Source organism: Lissotriton helveticus, chromosome 1_1, assembly GCF_964261635.1.
Source record: "Lissotriton helveticus chromosome 1_1, aLisHel1.1, whole genome shotgun sequence".
NCBI lineage: Eukaryota > Metazoa > Chordata > Amphibia > Caudata > Salamandridae > Lissotriton > Lissotriton helveticus.
In genome coordinates this window covers 1,205,741,003-1,205,759,716 of record NC_136057.1, presented here as the reverse complement: position 1 = coordinate 1,205,759,716, position 18,714 = coordinate 1,205,741,003, and the positions used below count along the sequence as shown (strand labels likewise).

General features: G+C 44.3%; 1 protein-coding gene across 2 annotated transcripts in view; it reads left to right on the top strand.

The window, feature by feature from the left end:
- Positions 1-18,714, top strand: part of IL17REL (interleukin 17 receptor E like) — a 705,004-nt gene that overhangs the window by 430,968 nt on the left and 255,322 nt on the right. For both annotated transcript variants that reach the window (XM_078679532.1, XM_078679543.1), the window contains one exon: positions 17,929-18,092. In XM_078679532.1, the coding sequence (XP_078535658.1) occupies positions 17,929-18,092 (164 nt within the window). The remainder of the gene's footprint in view (positions 1-17,928; positions 18,093-18,714) is intronic.

The following is an 18,714-nucleotide window of genomic DNA, read 5'->3' as shown; positions in this document are numbered from 1 at the left end:
TGAATCCTGATGGTGAAGTGAGCAAGGGACTCATGTCTGAGCATACCCTTCCACTCCTATAGTGGCCAAAACGATTCAGAAAAGGGGGTGGTGATGGACAGAGCATCTGAATTAAGCAGAACACTCATACCCAGTCAAAAGATCAGGGCTTGATCCATCACCGTTTTTTAGCTCACTGCACCATCCCAGTTCAGAACCTGGCTACATGCAAACTAGTCTGTCCCTGGCCCAGTGCATCATGGGAACAGGGCAGACCAAACTACCAAGCCAATTCTTTACTGGAAAGGAAACAAGCTTCCGGGGACCGGTTTCTGGCATTGCAGCCGTCTTCGGCCCGGCTTGCTTGAATCCTGATGGTGCAGTGAGCAAGGGACTCATGTCTGAGCATACCCTTCCACTCCTATAGTGGCCAAAACGATTCAGAAAAGGGGGTGGTGATGGACAGAGCATCTGAATTAAGCAGAACACTCATACCCAGTCAAAAGATCCGGGCTTGATCCATCACCGTTTTTTAGCTCACTGCACCATCCCAGTTCAGAACCTGGCTACATGCAAATTAGTCTGTCCCTGGCCCAGTGCATCATGGGACAGGGCAGACCAAACTACCAAGCCAATTCTTTACTGGAAAGGAAACAAGCTTCCAGGGACCGGTTTCTGGCATTGCAGCCGTCTTCGGCCCGGCTTGCTTGAATCCTGATGGTGCAGTGAGCAAGGGACTCATGTCTGAGCATAATCTTCCACTCTTATAGTGGCCAAAACGATTCAGAAAAGGGGGTGGTGATGGACAGAGCATCTGAATTAAGCAGAACACTCATACCAAGTCAAAAGATCAGGGCTTGATCCATCACCGTTTTTTAGCTCACTGCACCATCCCAGTTCAGAACCTGGCTACATGCAAATTAGTCTGTCCCTGGCCCAGTGCATCATGGGAACAGTGCAGACCAAACTACCAAGCCAATTCTTTACTGGAAAGGAAACAAGCTTCCGGGGACCGGTTTCTGGCATTGCAGCCGTCTTCAGCCCGGCTTGCTTGAATCCTGATGGTGCAGTGAGCAAGGGACTCATGTCTGAGCATACCCTTCCACTCCTATAGTGGCCAAAACGATTCAGAAAAGGGGGTGGTGATGGACAGAGCATCTGAATTTAGCAGAACACTCATACCCAGTCAAAAGATCAGGGCTTGATCCATCACCGTTTTTTAGCTCACTGCACCATCCCAGTTCAGATCCTGGCTACATGCAAATTAGTCTGTCCCTGGCACAGTGCATCATGGGAACAGGGCAGACCAAACTACCAAGCCAATTCTTTACTGGAAAGGAAACAAGCTTCCGGGGACCGGTTTCTGGCATTGCAGCCGTCTTCGGCCCGGCTTGCTTGAATCCTGATGGTGCAGTGAGCAAGGGACTCATGTCTGAGCATACCCTTCCACTCCTATAGTGGCCAAAACGATTCAGAAAAGGGGGTGGTGATGGACAGAGCATCTGAATTAAGCAGAACACTCATACCCAGTCAAAAGATCAGGGCTTGATCCATCACCGTTTTTTAGCTCACTGCACCATCCCAGTTCAGAACCTGGCTACATGCAAATTAGTCTGTCCCTGGCCCAGTGCATCATGGGAACAGGGCAGACCAAACTACCAAGCCAATTCTTTACTGGAAAGGAAACAAGCTTCCGGGGACCGGTTTCTGGCATTGCAGCCGTCTTCGGCCCGGCTTGCTTGAATCCTGATGGTGCAGTAAGCAAGGGACTCACATCTGAGCATACCCTTCCACACTTGTGGTGGCCAAAACGATTCAAAAGGGGGTGGTGATGGACAGAGTATCTGAATTAAGCAGAACACTCCTACCCAGTCAAAAGATCAGGGCTTGATCCATCACCGTTTTTTAGCTCGCTGCACCATCCCAGTTCAGAACCTGGCTATATGCAAATTAGTCTGACCCTGGCCCAGTGAAAAACATATGTACAGTGAAAAAGTCACAAAGAACATATCATATACTCCACCGGTATTATCCAACTTGGTAGGAGTGGAAGTCATTACCGGGAACCTGGAAAAGAAAAACAATTTGTATATACATTTAGGGATATTAATGTCCACACCTAATTCACTTGTAATAGATCTGCCTCTCTATTATATGGGGGCATATGCAGAACACAACAGTGGTTCCAACAAGGTCTATGGAATACAGACACTTACCCATATCAATTGGGTGTCACCCTCACCTCTACCTGGTCATTACTCAGGGAAGGGGGCCCCGCTCTGCAACAAATAAAAACCAGAGTCTATGAACTTCCTGTATCACAGCTGGTATATCTGCTGCATGATTCTTACTCTAGGTGGCTCTGACAACAAACAACACTCTCACGAACTGTCAAGAATAGTGAGAAATACACTTTCACAATCTTCTTCGTTTGAAAATAAAAATAAAAATTACTAAAATAGCAAAGACAACCTTCGCATTTAGTGTGAGTATGTACATATACTGAAAGGACCTTAATTCTGTCTCAGGTTTGGTTACACGAGAGACAACAGGAAAACATAGTCAGCAGAGCCCTGCTGAACCATCTGCTTAAATATAACAAAAAAAACAAAAAAAAACCCCGAAGGAACTGGGCCTCGCTTACCTATCCGTCGGTACCCCGGGACGGTCATTGAGTATTGACCGGAGGTACCGACGGCGGCCATGGTCATTGCTTATAAACAGGATCTGGAAACGCGGCCGCGTTCCCGAGACAGGGGTCCTTGCAGGTTACCCTCGCGATGCCTGCATGTGTAACCCGCACTAAAGGCGTACTGCGCATGTCAGCAAGGACAGACGCTAGTCAGTGGAGTGGTCACATGGTGTCGAACCATCTCATCACAGCGCATGCGCAAGCTGGATGTCAATGCGTGCTGTGTATTGATTCTCTACTTTGCATCAATAAAGTTAAACCTAACTAGCATAAGCAAAAACAAGGAGAACCTACACAAGGTTATGTGCAGAATGCTTTTAGGTCATTGTGGTCCCTAGCAAATTAATCTCACTCATGTAATGCTAGTATCGAATTATGACTCAACCACAAATTTGTTGAAAAATGACAAGGGGCATTACATAATTCGAGGGGAAACTGTTGAGGAAATTAATGGTGAGGACCTTAAACGTTACTTCGTTTTTAGCGTTAAGCATGCTAGATTAAATAGGGGAACAGGTATATCGCGTCGGGGATATTCCTTAGCCAGCGTGGGAGTAACGATAACAAGACGTTATTGTCCCAGATTAATGTAGTCTGTAGATTTATTAGCCACAAGGACATATTAAATACACTGCGTGTGTAGTTCTGAATTTTATAGGGCAGGGTTTAAAGCGATAACCACGGAATTTTATCATTGAGCCTGTGGAGGTCACTTTGAAGAAGGTATACCCATCTCTGTTCTCTTCGTAGGAGAAATTGTTGGATGTCAGTCACATGTGACGGTATGTGTGGTTTTTTCTAGGACAACCCAATGTAACTCCGTGTATGTGTGTCCTGCAGCGATATAATGATTGGTGAGCTTGGTCGCACTCTTTTTGCACCGAATGGTGCTCCTGTGTTCGGAGATCCTTGTTTTAATTTTTCGAGAGGTCATGTCTACACACTGCTTTTTAAGTATGACAAGGGCATTCTGAGAATAAAATTAGTATAGAGTTCCATTAGTCATTTTTAAGACACCCCTCTTTATTATTATTTCGCGCTGCACTTTTTTGTCTTTATAACCCTCGTCACGTAACATTCACATATGTCTGTGGTTTGCAGAGTGTTATATGCGGATCCATCAGCCATCCTTTAGGCTATCCCAGAAAATTACCTAGACTGGGTTGCCGTGTAAGAGAAGGCCGGATCCAAATGATGATAAGTCACTTCTTGTGAATGATGGGTTCTGTCAGAAGAGGCTTTCTTCTCTGACCTAGGAGGCTGTGTTCTTAGCGTTGCACATGCATTGTCTTTTACCTCTCTCACTTCTTGATCTTTGTCCTAGACCCGAGGTGTCTCGTGATTGACATGTATTTCAGCACCTGTGTTTAAATCAAGCAGACCCGACATCGATATGCTAATTCCCAATATTCAGATATTGCTGCCACCTATTCAGTTGGGAACTTGTGTCAACAATGGTTGAAACATTCCACACTGTCTGCAGTAAAAAAGACATATTTCTCTCCTGTCCGAAGACATGGCTGTATCTGATTTTTTATTAGGTACTAAATCTCCATGTTCTAAAAGTTTTATTTATGCTACATATAATGAAATTTGGAAATTGTCCCTTATGGAATCTGCCATACGTTTGAGACAAATTGATCAAGATAATTTGAATAAAGTGCTTGCTGTTGTAGATACTAATATTAATATGCTGTCTTTTCGCATTCATAATTTGAATAACATTGTGTTGTCTGTTATTGATATTATGCAAAGTGACATCATATCATGGGCAGAGTCAGCTTAGATCTGTCATACTGGACACATCCAACACTTAAGAATGGACACATACTACTGCGTTATCTGAATTCCAGTACGTTATTTTTGCCTATCATTTTGACATGCAAACAACAACTGATGGCAATGAAAGATGCAACCTATCCAATGCTGCATTTGAAGAAGTTAGAACAACTCCTATTTACCATAGCCGAAGCATCTTCAGCGGTATGGTTAATAGACTGTGTAATATCTTGGCCTATCTTGACATTTCAATAAACAGCTTGAATGAAACATTTCCCTGTCTGTAGATATGAACCCCTAGGAAGCAGCTTTATTTATGCATTGTGGTCACTTCCGTTTATCTATCACTGTGAACGTGCTGGCAAGGAAGTATTCCTTACTGGAAAGTAATGCAACTCTACGGTCAGGCACTCACATGCATGCAATCAGGTTAATGTGCATAGCACATGCAACGATTCCCTAGCGAATTTGCCCTGTTTTTAGGTTGAGCCTAGCAGCGTTTGCGCTGCTCAGCGGGGCATGTTGTATCTCCTCAAGGGACATTAATTACACCCCTCAGTTCCCATTAGCTCCTGTGTGTGTCTGTCTAAATTCCCTTCCATTCAGTGGCTAATTTCTGCATGTGTCCCTCCTTTTGGTGGATGGTTTCTGTCCCTGGCGGCCGGCCCTATTGCAAGTATCATTCCCTCTCTATTTTGGTGTATTTTTGCACTTCTTTTTCTTTTTCTGTTTCTGACTGCTTTCGGAATGAAAACCTTGATCTTATCTCTTAGCCAGGCAGAAGACTGACCCAGGGCTAACTAAGGAATGTGGTTGTTTTTCTACTCCTTGCAGCAGCCCCTCACCACATCACTGTAGGCACGGGGAAAACCAACAGTGGAAGATGCTATTAACATTTACTATTTATTTGCTTTCGTATTTAAAAGTGCTTACCTATTTCCTAACTAACTGACTTTGTCCCAACCGTATTAGCTCTTTTTATTTAAAACATGATGTTCACAAAATATAGGTTTAAAACATACAACATACATAAGCAACTGCATCACACTTTCTAAACTCTACTGTACAACACGCTATTCATGCACAGATAGGTGCATTTGTTTACTATCCATCTACCCATGTGTATGTTCCTGACGCCACATTAATTAACATAGGTGTACACTTCAACAAATCCGACGGCACTTAACACTGCTTACAGGCTTCAGTTAAAAGAAAAGACTGCTTTTAACCCCCAACTACTAAAGTTTTCAACCCTTCCATATTCACACTACGTCTGTCCTCTATAGGCCCACTGCCAGTAATCTGCATACAAAGCAGAATTACCTGTGCCACTTGCATTGTCCTAGCCCTTCCAGATTTACTGATTACTGATTTCCTCCGCACCAATTTGCTTTGCTCGGCTAGACTCTGCTTTACTCCGCTCCACTCTGCTTTACTCCACTCCACTCAACGCCACTCTGCTTTACTCCACTCCATGCCACTGCACTCCACGCCACCGCACTCCATGCAACGGCAGTCCACGCAACCGCACTCCACTCGACACACTCAAAAATATGTATTTGTGACCGTGCTTAGCTCACAAGATCCTGTTACAAGGACCTATTCATTTACAAAAAGCTACAGGCCCACTGCCAATAATCTGCATGTAAAGCAGAATAACCTGTGCGACTTGCATTGTCCCAGCCTTCCAGATTTTACATTTATAGTTATTTTATTATAGTTTACCGGCAGTTAACTAATGGACAATGCAGCCAACTGTAATGCGCAGCTCACTATATGCTAATATTTCAGCTTTATAATTAGGAAACCCTTTGCTGACTTTACCAGTAACTGCCATTAAAAGTATGTAAATGTAAGATTTACCGTCTGGCTGATAGTTTAGTTGTTTTCAATTAACATTTAACTGTTGTAAAGATGTTATATTGGTCCATTGGGAGATGTATTTACATTTACCCTTATTGCTCTTTTAATAGTTTGCGGACCAGCATTATTAATCCAATTACAATTGGTGATTTTGTTTGTCAAGTTGCAGTACAAATATTGACAGATTTCACACAGAGCTGTTCTGATTTCCGACAGTAATTGTTTTGTTCGTTTTTTAAATAATTGCTACAAGTTACTTACTATATAACAATTCTTCCAGCCTATTTCAAAAATGTTTTCCCAGGCTCATAGACCTAAAACCAAGATTTGAAGGAAAACTTGAGGTTTACTGAAACTATTTCAGTCCTTTCAAGAACAGTAATGTGACATCTCTAACTTTTAATACGTGGTAATACATTTTACGTACTTATACATTGTATTACCAAAATTAGTAGATACTACATGTCTGTGTCTTAAAGACTGGAGGGGCTGGAACACTTTCAGTAAAGTTCACATTTTTCATGGTTTTTTTTGGTGTGCATTTCACATCAAACATAAAGCTCCTATCTATTATTTCTGCTTCCTGCAAGAGCTCCTCTCTTCTATATACTCCTTGCAGAAAACCCCCACCATCTGCATTCCCTGCATTACCCCCTCTCCCTTTTCTGTACTCCATTCAGGAGTACCCCATCATCAGTATTCCCCCTACAAACCTCCTTTTGGTAATTTAGTAGGCATGGGGAAAACAGACGCTGGGCGATCCATGGAATGTGTTCCTTTCTTTATTCCCTGCAGAAGCCCCCCACCCAAAACCCCCATCACATTTTACATGGGAGGCACATGGAAAACCAACAGTGGGCGACTTATGGAATGTTTTCATTTTCGAATATGATTTAATACACTTCCACTGGGTGTTGTGTATTTATATGTGCAATCCAGGTGCTATTAACATTTGCTATTTATTTGCTTTCTCTTACCTATTTCCTAATTTACTGACTTTGTCCCAACCGTACTAGCTCTTTCTGTTTAAAACATGATTCATTTAGTTTTGTTTACATTTATATTATGTTTGGCACTCAACTATACAATATTTAGATACCAATTGGCTTTCCAAACTAAACGTGCACGCCCGAGACATCTATACTTTATTTACAGTATGTATTTGTGACCGTGCTTAGCTCACAGGATACTGTTACACACAGAATACCATGATAGCTCCACTTTTCACAAAAGGGCTGTTTTAATATGCTGTTTACGTTTACATATGTGTTTGTAACCGTGCACATTTCATACTATTGTAATATTTTACATAATTTATAATGTACAAGAGCAGGCGCGCGACCAATGCAAACAAATGTCCTTTTACTACACACGTGCTCTTATGTTTAATACTATGTTGCTGTTTCCTAGGCACATACATCCCAGTACTACCCAGGCCTTTAAAACTAGACAAATCTTTTCAACCTCCAACACATGTTCTTTATGGCAGTGATGCTTATCTTACTTGCTTTCAACTTTTACAACCTATCACTGGATGCAAGCCCAATGCCTGGTGACACAGACTTTAAATCCTCTACCTCTAACACATTAGGGCTGTCTCTATCCTGTAGCACCTCCATATTTTACAAAGAGGTGGGAATAGTGAACAGTCACTGTTCCTTACACATCATTGCTCGTCTTTTTATTGTTTTGCATTTGGTTTACATAAGAATTCAGTGTAATTATATTTAATTGCTTTTAAAACTAAACGCAAAGCTGAAGGCATTTACACCTCATTTGAAATATATATTTGTAACTGTGCTTAGCACTCAGGATCCTGTTATTGGCACTTATTCATTTAGAAAAAGCTGCAAAGATGATTTACCTGTGCGGTTTACAATGTCCCAGCCGTTCCAAATTTCACATCTTTAAAAATGCTGTACAAAACAAATAACACACTTGTTTATTTTTAACTTGCTCTAATATATTTCATATTGCTACCTCAATTATGTGTTTGGGATCCTTTACATCCAAAAATCAACGAAAAATGGTCCTGTTTTCTATTTCACTTCAGCTTTCACTAGCCTCAACGTAACACTACCAGCGAGCTTTTTTATATTCTGTTTGCTCATTAAAACCACAGAAACATTACGTTTGCAGCATTGTGTGTTTAATTATTTGCTTCCAATGACTATTTAATACACTTCCACTGTGCGTTGTGTGTTTATATTTACAGTCCAGGTGCTATTAACATTTACCATGTACTATTTATTTGCTTTCTCATTTAAATGCGCTTACCTATTTTCAAACTAACTGACTTTGTCCCAAATGTACTAGTTCTTTCTCTTCAAAACATGATCCATTTAATTTTTGCTCAAATTTATATTATGTTTGGCACTCAAAAATTACAATGTTTAAATAACAAATGGTTTTCCAAACTAAACGTGCATGCCCAAGGCACTGACGTAACGAACCTTGAGGGGGCCTCCCTGCAAGGCAACTGGGGGGGGGGGCTCCTGGCTCAATCAGGAGCCCTGAAGCCAGAGTGCCGTGCTGAGGGGTCCCCCTGGAGCTTGGGCCATCACCCCCCCCACACACACACACACTGCAGGGGCTGCGGGGGCCTATGTTACGCCCCTGGCCCAAGGCATTTATACTTTTTTTAATGTATGTATTTGTGACCATGCTTAACTCACAGGACCCTGGTAGTTTTGTTGTTTTCGATTGAAAGTATGCTATTATTAACATGATAGATAGATTCATGGGGAGATGTATATTACTTCTCCAGTATTAGGGGTGTCTTTCATAGATTCACATGCTTGAATATTCCCCGTCGTCGAAGTGGGAGTCCCACGGTACATAAAATAGCAGTAAAATAAATATATATATATATACATATAAAACAATTATATAATTATACATATACATAAGAAACGTAATACATATAAAATATATAACGTAAAGTTAAAAGTACAATAGAACTGAAAAGGCCCATAGAAGCCTTAAAGGGAGAATTCACTTTAGTAACATATCATAGTCATTATAATAGTCCACATTCCAGCCAATCAGGCAACAGCACCCTCTAGAACCTTCTCCTCAGAAGCTCAAGCCCTCAGATTTCCTACTGCACGTTGTGTGAAGGGAGTCTCCCTGAGTTCTGCTCAGTTTCTTCAACTCTTTTGCTCATTTCAACTGTCAAGATGTCTACAACTAAAAAATCTTTATTTAGACCTTGTTCATCCTGTGGAAAGCTTCGCCTTTTTCATGAAGATCCTCACAGTAAGTGTATTTACTGTCTTTATCCGGACCATGAAGTGAAAAACTGCAAGTTTTGTAGGACCTTCTCCTCAAAGACTTTAAAGGATAGAGAGGCCCGTCTCCTTCTGTGGCGACAGAAGTTGAAGACTTCCGAAAATCCTGTTTCTGACATGGAAAGCGTGTCTTCTTTCCATTCTAAAGCCTCTCTCAAGCGTGGGTCAGAGACTGAGATGCCTTCTCCTTTCCTGAAGAGAAAGAAGCTCGTCGACGCTTCTAAATCTGTCTCCCCACAGGATTTGCTAGCCTCCACGCCTACGGGAGCTGGTTCTCTGTGCCCTCGTCATCTAAAACGGGCGCCAGCTCGTCGACGGGACCGTCGACGCGTCCGTCGACGACTACGAGATCCGTCGACGCTGTACCAACGTTGACGACAACATGTTCTATGTCTACGAAGACGACAACGACGTCTACCATCGTCGTCGACGCTCCCAGAGGTGAGGCCTATTTCCTCTATTCTCAAGATATCGTCGACGGCCATTAAACCTGCCTCGTCGACGCCTGTGGCTAGAAGCATTCATCGTCGAAGGCCTCGTCCACGCGTCCATCGCCGACGGCCTCATCTTCGTCGACGACCACACCTTCGTCGACGGGCCAGACTTCGTCGACGGCCACCCTCGTCGATGGTTACCAGTTCATCGACGGCGACATCCTCGTCGACGGTGCCGTCTACGCCGACGATTCCACCTTTGTCGACGACTGCCTCATCAACGGCGATATCCATGTCGACGGCTTTCTCTTCGTCGACGACTCCGTCGACGGCACGCAAATCTACGTCATTGAAGACAAAGGAGAAGATATTGTCTCCGTCGACGGCTCCATTACCATCTACATCTGTTTCCACTGCCACCTCGTCGACGGGGCCATCGACGACACACCATTCACTCGCTACTGCAACTACTTTCACGGTGGTCACAGCTTCAGTGGCTAAACGTCCAGTTCCTTTGAGTCCTATGACTGAAACTCTTCCAACGCAATTATTTGAGTCTGCAGAAGACGATTCTGATGACGGTTCCTATGTGAATGACGTTTTTCGTCCTGCATCCAGTCCCTCTGAACTCAATATAAAGTGCCAAGAAGATGATGAAGAGTATGAGGATAAAGGCGGTGCTCTCTTTCCTGTCCATGATGCTCGCTTTGAGGCACCTCATGAGGAACGGATGACTCAAATACCGTCTTCTTTGGTGACCAACCTGCAGAATATGTTAGATGATTATAATCGCAGGTTCCCTCCATCTGCGCCTACTTCACCACCTCCTCAACCTGCGGCGCCACAACCCATACATGCGGAGACGCCGCAGTCGCCGGTCCATCCGCAGCCAGATACAGATTATGATGCGGATGTGCACCAGGACACTGATCAGGACATGGATAACGTCCTCGCGGATTGGGATGATTATAGAGCCCAAACGCCATCTACGCCACCGACTTTGCCTTTGCCTTCCCCGCTGGTGGACATTGGAAGCTTTCATAATTTAATGGTGCGTGCTGCCAAACGTTTCCATTTAACCTTAGAGATGCAGCAAATGGATTGCTTCCTCTATGATTTCAAAGATCAGCCTCTCAAACAAACCCATACCATCCCAATTATTGATTTTATTTGGCAAGAAGGCCTTAAAATTATGGCGCGACCAAATTCCATCCCAGCTGTGTTACCACGTCTGGACAAAAAGTACAAGGCGCCTGCAGACTCTCCAACATGCCTTGTTTCACACCCTAAGGCGGACTCCGTTGTAACGCAGGCTGCCTAGAAACGTTCAAGGAATCCGGCAACTCCGCTAACCTCCACTCCGGACCAAGAAGGACGCCGGTTGGACCCTATCGGCAAGAAATTTACCACCATGGCTGCCACAACGGTCAGAGCGGCCAACACCCTGGCCATCCTTGGAAGATATGACCGCCAAATGTGGTCAGAGATCGCAGCTTTGATTGACCAGCTCCCAGATTCCGTCCGAGCTGAGGCCCAGACGATAGTCCAAGAAGGAGAAAATATCTCTTCAGAGATTATAGATTGCGCAGTTGACATCTCTTCAACAGGGTTCAGACAATTTGCTGGAGCCGCTGTTTTACGACGCCAGGGCTGGCTCAAATCTACGGCTTTTCGCCCCGAGGTGCAGGCGAGAATTCTTGACTTGCCATACAATGGTGATTCCCTTTTTGGCAAGCATGTCGATGACGCTCTGGAATCCATTAAAAAGGACACAGATACTGCTCGTGCCTTAGGTAGCCTCCAGTACAGGAAACAGCATTTTCGAGGAGCACGTGGCAGAAGCGGCTCTTCAAATTTTCGTGGCTCCTCCCAATATCGCTACTATGGTGACAACAAGCAAAGATACAGCTACCAATCTCAAAATCGCCAGACTGATTCAAGACCTTCTCGGAGGAAAAATAATTACAGAGGGGGAAACACCTCCAAAAAGCAGTGACTTCCCCAACAAGTGTTCTACGACTCTGAAGATTGGAGGTCGAATCTCCCAAAACTTCTTCAATTGGTCTCATATCACCTCGGATCGTTGGGTCCTAGATGTCATCTCGAAAGGACATGTTCTCGAGTTTACAAAATTTCCACCCAACCGTCAACCTTCTGGTCCCCCCCACCTCATCTAAAAGATTTGTTGGCTCAAGTCAAGATCATGATACAAAAAGGGGCTGTCGAAGTGGTCTCTCGAGCACAACAGGGCAGGGGCTTTTATTCCCGCTTCTTCTTGATCAAGAAAAAATCGGGAGAATGGCGCCCCATTCTGGACTTACGAGCCCTCAACAAATTCATCAAGTCACAAACTTTCCGAATGTTGACCCTACTGGAAATTTTGCAATACCTCAATCCCGAAGAGTTCCTCTCCACTATCGACCTCGAAGATGCAAATTTTCATGTGCCAATACATCACAAACACAGAAAATATCTTCGCTTCACTGTCGGATCGAAGCACTTCCAGTTCAAGGTGTTGCCTTTCGGCCTTCGATCAGCGCCGAGAGTCTTCAGAGCATGGCTCCGGTCGCAGCTTTCCTTCGCCTGCAAGGCATTCAATTTTACCCTTATCTAGACGATTGTCTAATAAAAGCACAGACACGTCAAACAGCAAGACAGCATACTCAAACCTGTCTGTCACTTTTTCACACCTTGGGCCTTTCTGTGAATCAGGAAAAGTCTCATCTTCGCCCCTCGCAACAGAGAATCTTTCTAGGAGCCTTAATCGATTCTCGTCTGGCACAGGTGTTTGTGTACCAGGAGCGACAACTTCGCATACTCAAGATGGTCGCTTATCTAAAATCAAAAAAGTCAGTTTCTGTCCGGATCTTGAAATCTTTTCTGTGCATGGCATCCTCTTGCATACATCTGATCCCATTCTGCAGACTTCACATGAGAGTCATACAGGAGGAGGTGAACAAACAATGGAAACAAATTTCGGGGTCGTTCAACGACAAACTCTACCTGACCCCCCGCATTCAAACAGCTTTGGAATGGTGGGCTCACCTTCCGAATATCACCGCTGGGCGGCCCTTCAAGGAAACAGCTCCTACACTCACCCTCACAACGGATGCTTCCTTGCAGGGTTGGGGGGCACGCCTCGATGGAATGTCGGTCAAGGACAAGTGGACTGCAGCTCAACGCACATGGCATATAAATCGTCTAGAACTCTTGGCCATCTTCCTTGCCCTAAAGTCTTTCCGGATACTGATACAAGGCCAATCGCTGCTGGTGCGGACAGACAACACCACCAGCATGCACTACCTCAACAAGCAGGGAGGTACGAGATCTATATTGCTTTCCAAACAGGCGCAAGAAATCTGGAATTGGGCAATTCAACATCAAGTTCACCTGACAGCAGTTCACGTGCCGGGCGTCTCCAACACCCTCGTCGACTGTCTCAGCAGATCTCTGGCAGACAATCACGAATGGGAACTCCACCAACCCATTCTGGAATACATCTTTCGCCAGTGGGGCCAACCGCAGCTGGATCTGTTTGCAACTCCAACCAACCGCAAATGCCTGCGCTTTGCAAATCGGCATCCCCACAGAGAGTCGAGCGGGAATGCGTTTTCGATCAACTGGTCGAGAGAATTTGCCTACGCTTTTCCCCCGCTCCCTCTCATTCCGCGCCTGCTGCACAGGATGAAGCTTCAACCATGCCATGTCATACTGATTGCGCCCAGGTGGCCACGTCGCCCGTGGTTCACTGACCTCCTCCTATTGTCCATGTGCGATCCGATACCTCTTCGCCCTCTGCCTCACCTGCTCACCATGAACCAAGGTCGCATTTGCCATCCGTATCCAGCATATCTCCAACTACATGTTTGGAACCTGAACACAATGAGTTTGCAGGTATGAATATCACTCCGGAGTGCAGGAACGAGCTGGCTCATGCACGCGCTCCTTCCACCATTAAAACATATCAATTGAAATGGAAGCGGTTTTGTGTCTGGTGTCACAAGGAAGCTCTTGATCCAATGCATGCCAAGCCTCAGTCTCCCGCTGAGCGTTCTTTGCATTCCTTGGATTTAAACCGCTGCCTGAAATTCTACATCCAGCGCACCGCTCCTTTTCGTAAATCAGACCAGCTCTTTGTGGCCTATGGCCGAATATGCAAAGGCCAACCAGTCACCAAACAATCCATTACTAGATGGGTTTCTTCTGCCATCTCTTTCTGCCATTGCCGGGCCGGAAAGCCTCTCTCTGCTCCGGTGCGAGCACACTCGACAAGGGCTGTCGCATCATCTACCGCCCTCTTTGCTGGAGTGCCTCTGCGCCAGATCTGCAGAGCTGCAACGTGGTCGAGCAGACACATGTTTACGAGGCACTATTGTCTGGAGTCAGCGGACGCCGCGGATGCTGCTGTGGGCCAAGCTGTGCTACGCAATCTGTTTAATTAAGGTGAGCCTCTGTTGCTTCCCGCCACCTGTCATAAAAGGTTTTGACATATGTCTCAATGTATGCTATATTATTAATACTATAGTTTTACTTATCTGGTTTTGAACTGCCTTTTATGACTCATGTATTACTTTACTGCTTTCTACTCTTATTCAAGCATGTGAATCTATGAAAGACACCCCTAATACTGGAGAAGAACATTAGTTACTTACCTGTAAACTGTGGTTCTCCAGTATTGGTGTCTTTCATAGATTCACTTGCGACCCACCCTTCCTCCCCTCAGAGGCTCTCTTCTCCTCATGCACTCTTGGTCACTTTGGTGCTACGAAAATCTGAGGGCTTGAGCTTCTGAGGAGAAGGTTCTAGAGGGTGCTGTTGCCTGATTGGCTGGAATGTGAACTATTATAATGACTATGATATGTTACTAAAGTGAATTCTCCCTTTAAGGCTTCTATGGGCCTTTTCAGTTCTATGGTACTTTTAACTTTACGTTATATATTTTATATGTTTTACATTTCTTATGTATATGTATAATTATATAATTTTTTTATATGTACATATATATTTATTTTACTACTATTTTATGTACCGTGGGACTCCCACTTCGACGACGGGGAATATTCAAGCATGTGAATCTATGAAAGACACCAATACTGGAGAACCACAGTTTACAGGTAAGTAACTAATGTTCTTTTAATAGTTTGCAGACAAGCATTATCAATCTAATTACAATTGGTGATTTTTTTTTGTAAGCATGCATATACCACCCTCAGGCTCCTTAGGATCTAGACATAGTAGATACACCCAGCTGCTGTTTTTCAAAACACATGTTTTGTCATATAACCCAGGACATGTTGTTCTAAACAGAGGGAGCGGATACTGGCAGACAGCGCAAAGGTACTGAGATTGGAGCTGTGTCAGCTGGGATGTAGAACAACTATCTATGAATGCTAAGGTATGGGGTCCACTGCCAAGCCCAGAGATCTATAATCATTTAGCTTTCATAGTGAAAGTGGGTTTAGGCAAAGCTGTTAGATAATATGACAGGACTTTTTATTGTAAACGGTCTAATAGTTATGCCAATGCCATGACTGCGTTTGTTTGCTAGTTGTGGCATAGCTAATGCACATTAGAGCACAAAAGTTTAAATAAACATTGTAAACTTTCCTTGTGTCTCTTGTCTATTTCTTGTGGACAATTATGAGTAAGAGAACAAAAGGGGGTGACCTGCTACCACGTTACCGGAGAGGAAGTGTTGTGTTCTGGGTGTAAAATCACTTTTCTTTTTTAGAAAGTTTAAGAGGGCAAGTAAGCAGTATAAGCTAGTCGGACTAGGGTCCATAAATACTGAAGGGGTATGGAGACTCAGTCCCTACATACAGATGTTCTATGGACCCAAGCATAGTTCTGTCCTAGAGCAGAATCCCTGCAACACCGGGACTTGATGGCGGTCCTGCCTCCGGGTATCACCATCCGGTTGCATGACATTACAATGCATGCTAATACATCGCATGCCATTACATTGCCGTTTTACAACGCAAGTCGTTACAACGACTTGCGTTGGAGGGCGCTGGACTTAGGAGTAGAATAATTTACTATTCCAACTCCAGTCTACATACAGTAGGGAAGGTGTTGGATAGTAAATTATACTATTCCTTGTCCTAGAGCGCCATACAGCGCAAGTCGTTGTAACAACTTGCATTCTAAAAACCGCGATGTAATGGCATTGCGATGTAACAACCACGTTGTAAACGAAGTTTCCCCACCATCCTTTCCTCCAGGGGGCACAAGCAGACCGACTGACTGTCAGAGGTGTCCTGCCTACAGCTCCTCTCCCACCTTTGCCAGGGACAGCTGTGTGATCCTTTACAGTGCTGCTGTCCTCTGCAGTTGTCTCACGACCCAGTCCAGGTGCATGGGAAGCCCAGGGTAGAGCACGGCAGGCACGCACGGCACAGCAGGCACAATAGCGGTGCGCCACCCCTTACCTCCAACACCGCTCCTGGTCGAGTATCCTGGCAGGCTGGCCGACACATTTCTGTCACCTCCGGGTCCATCTTAGAAGTGGCCGCACCTGAAGAACCGCTGATTGTACCCACTGTAGGAACTCCTCTCCAAGCAGACGACAAGGCCATCCAGCCTGTACTGCCATGCACTGCTCTTACCATCAGCTCCCACTGTAGGCAGACGCACGGCTATCTCTCTGTACTTTGTGGGTCTGGGGGTGATCCTGCACTCGCCGCGATGGTTACTACAGTGTGGGGTCACCTGATGCCATGGATGGCCGTTAGATTGTCGTCCTGACTGGCACAGACTCGCTAGTGCATGGCCATCTTGCTGCTGCACCCCCTAAAACCCCAAGGGGGTCACCCTTAAAGTCAGTTTCTTAGAAGGTCCAAAGTTATAAATATTGTATAAAATGAGAGTTTGGGTGTATCTTTTGTAAGGCATTGCATACAAATCTGGTGGAGTTATAAGGTTGTTTCTCTACCAGCATCCACAGTTCCCTTATGATCATGCAATGTACTTTTTATAGTTTTAATTTGTTATCATGATATTGGGGAACCCACCTTGAGACATTGGTAAATAAGGGAACGATTAATGAAAACCTTCAGAATTTCTTGATGCTGAAGTAGAGTTGTGTGACATCAAGGTTTTTTGTTACCGAAAGTCTATTGACTCCTACCAAGCATGCCGGGTAACATACGTAGACAATGAAAAGCAGATAAGGCCTCACAGAGTCTTTAGAGTATCCAAGAGAGAAGTAGGAGTCTAAATGAGAGTTTCTAGCAGTTGACTATAACTACTGAGAAAGAATGGATGTTGTCCCTCGTTCTGCAAACAAGGCCAAGCGTTCAAAATAGTTTGGCGATTGGGCGAAGGCATGGCCCATGCATTATTACCTGGATAATCAATGACTATGTAAATTATTTCCATTGAGATTTATTTCAAAATGATTACTATCTATTGGATAACTGTGCTCCAACCCTATCCTATCCTGTGGAAGCCTGTCAATAGTGGTTGTGATTAGTGGTGTCAAATGCAGCAGACACCTGAGGTAGGCCTAGTTCTACCACTCCATCGTCATAATAATCTACAACATGTTTTTTAGTGAAGAGACTCTTGTTTGTTTAATTTCTTCAATGTGCAGCAAAAAATATTTATTTGCAGAATCATTTTTACATATTTTTTGTTGCAAGGCACTGGTGGATTTTTGTAGAAAATGTATATGATTATTTTATGGAAAGTTGGTTTAGATGTTTTAGATATTTATATGTCCCTTTAGTGATTAGGTGATGTCTATTTCTACCTTGCTCCAGTAGTTGTGAGCATTTCACCGTTTATCAGAGAAATTTGCTGTTTTCTTAAGCAAGTTATGCCTTAACAAATGCACATAAATAACGTAATAGCATGTACAGCATATATTTATTTTCCTTTCTTTTTTATTCAGATACACAAGCACTCTGGAATGGTGTAGTTTATAATCCTGTCACTCAGTCTTTGGCTTGGCAATCAGCTTGCCCAGTGCAAGCCACCGTCAGTCTATGTCAGAAATCAGAACTTGATGATAAATGTCTGAATCTGCCAAATTCATTAAGGTCTGCAGTAAGGAAGGTCAGTACAAGCAGTATAAATGCATTTTATAGATCGTGAATTTCAGTATGTGTACCAATAAGGTTTTTTGCTTAAAAAGGAGGCTTTCACAAAATAGCTGTAATTGTCCTTGGATTCGCAGTCCTGTCAAGTATCACGCATCAAACGTGACACTAACGCATTTCAGTGTGGTGCTCCACATCACCGCACTGAAATGCATTGTCACGCATAATTCATAGCGCCTCAGCTGGAAGACATGCTGTTTTATTAAGCACTCGGCTGCCAAATTAAACTGTGGAGTCACTGGGCAGCTAGCAGCGCTCCATGCGGTGTGTGTGCGCTGCTCCGACAGGCTTGGGGCACTCGCATTGCTGCTTAGTGCCACAATGTATCATTAGTTGAATTCTCGCCTCGGAGATGATTTGTGGCGCGGTTGTCTGATGATTTCAGGTCGAGGTAGTACCCAATGGCTATTACCGAGACATGACACAGCCAGTCAGGTTCTGTAACACTGATGTGGGCTCCGCTGGGACCTGACATCACATCCTGCTTCCAGAGTTCACTTGTGAGAGGCAGTAGGCCGAGGCGCTGGCCTTCTTTGCGGAAAATTCGAATACATCATCATAATCAAGGCTCGCAGGCA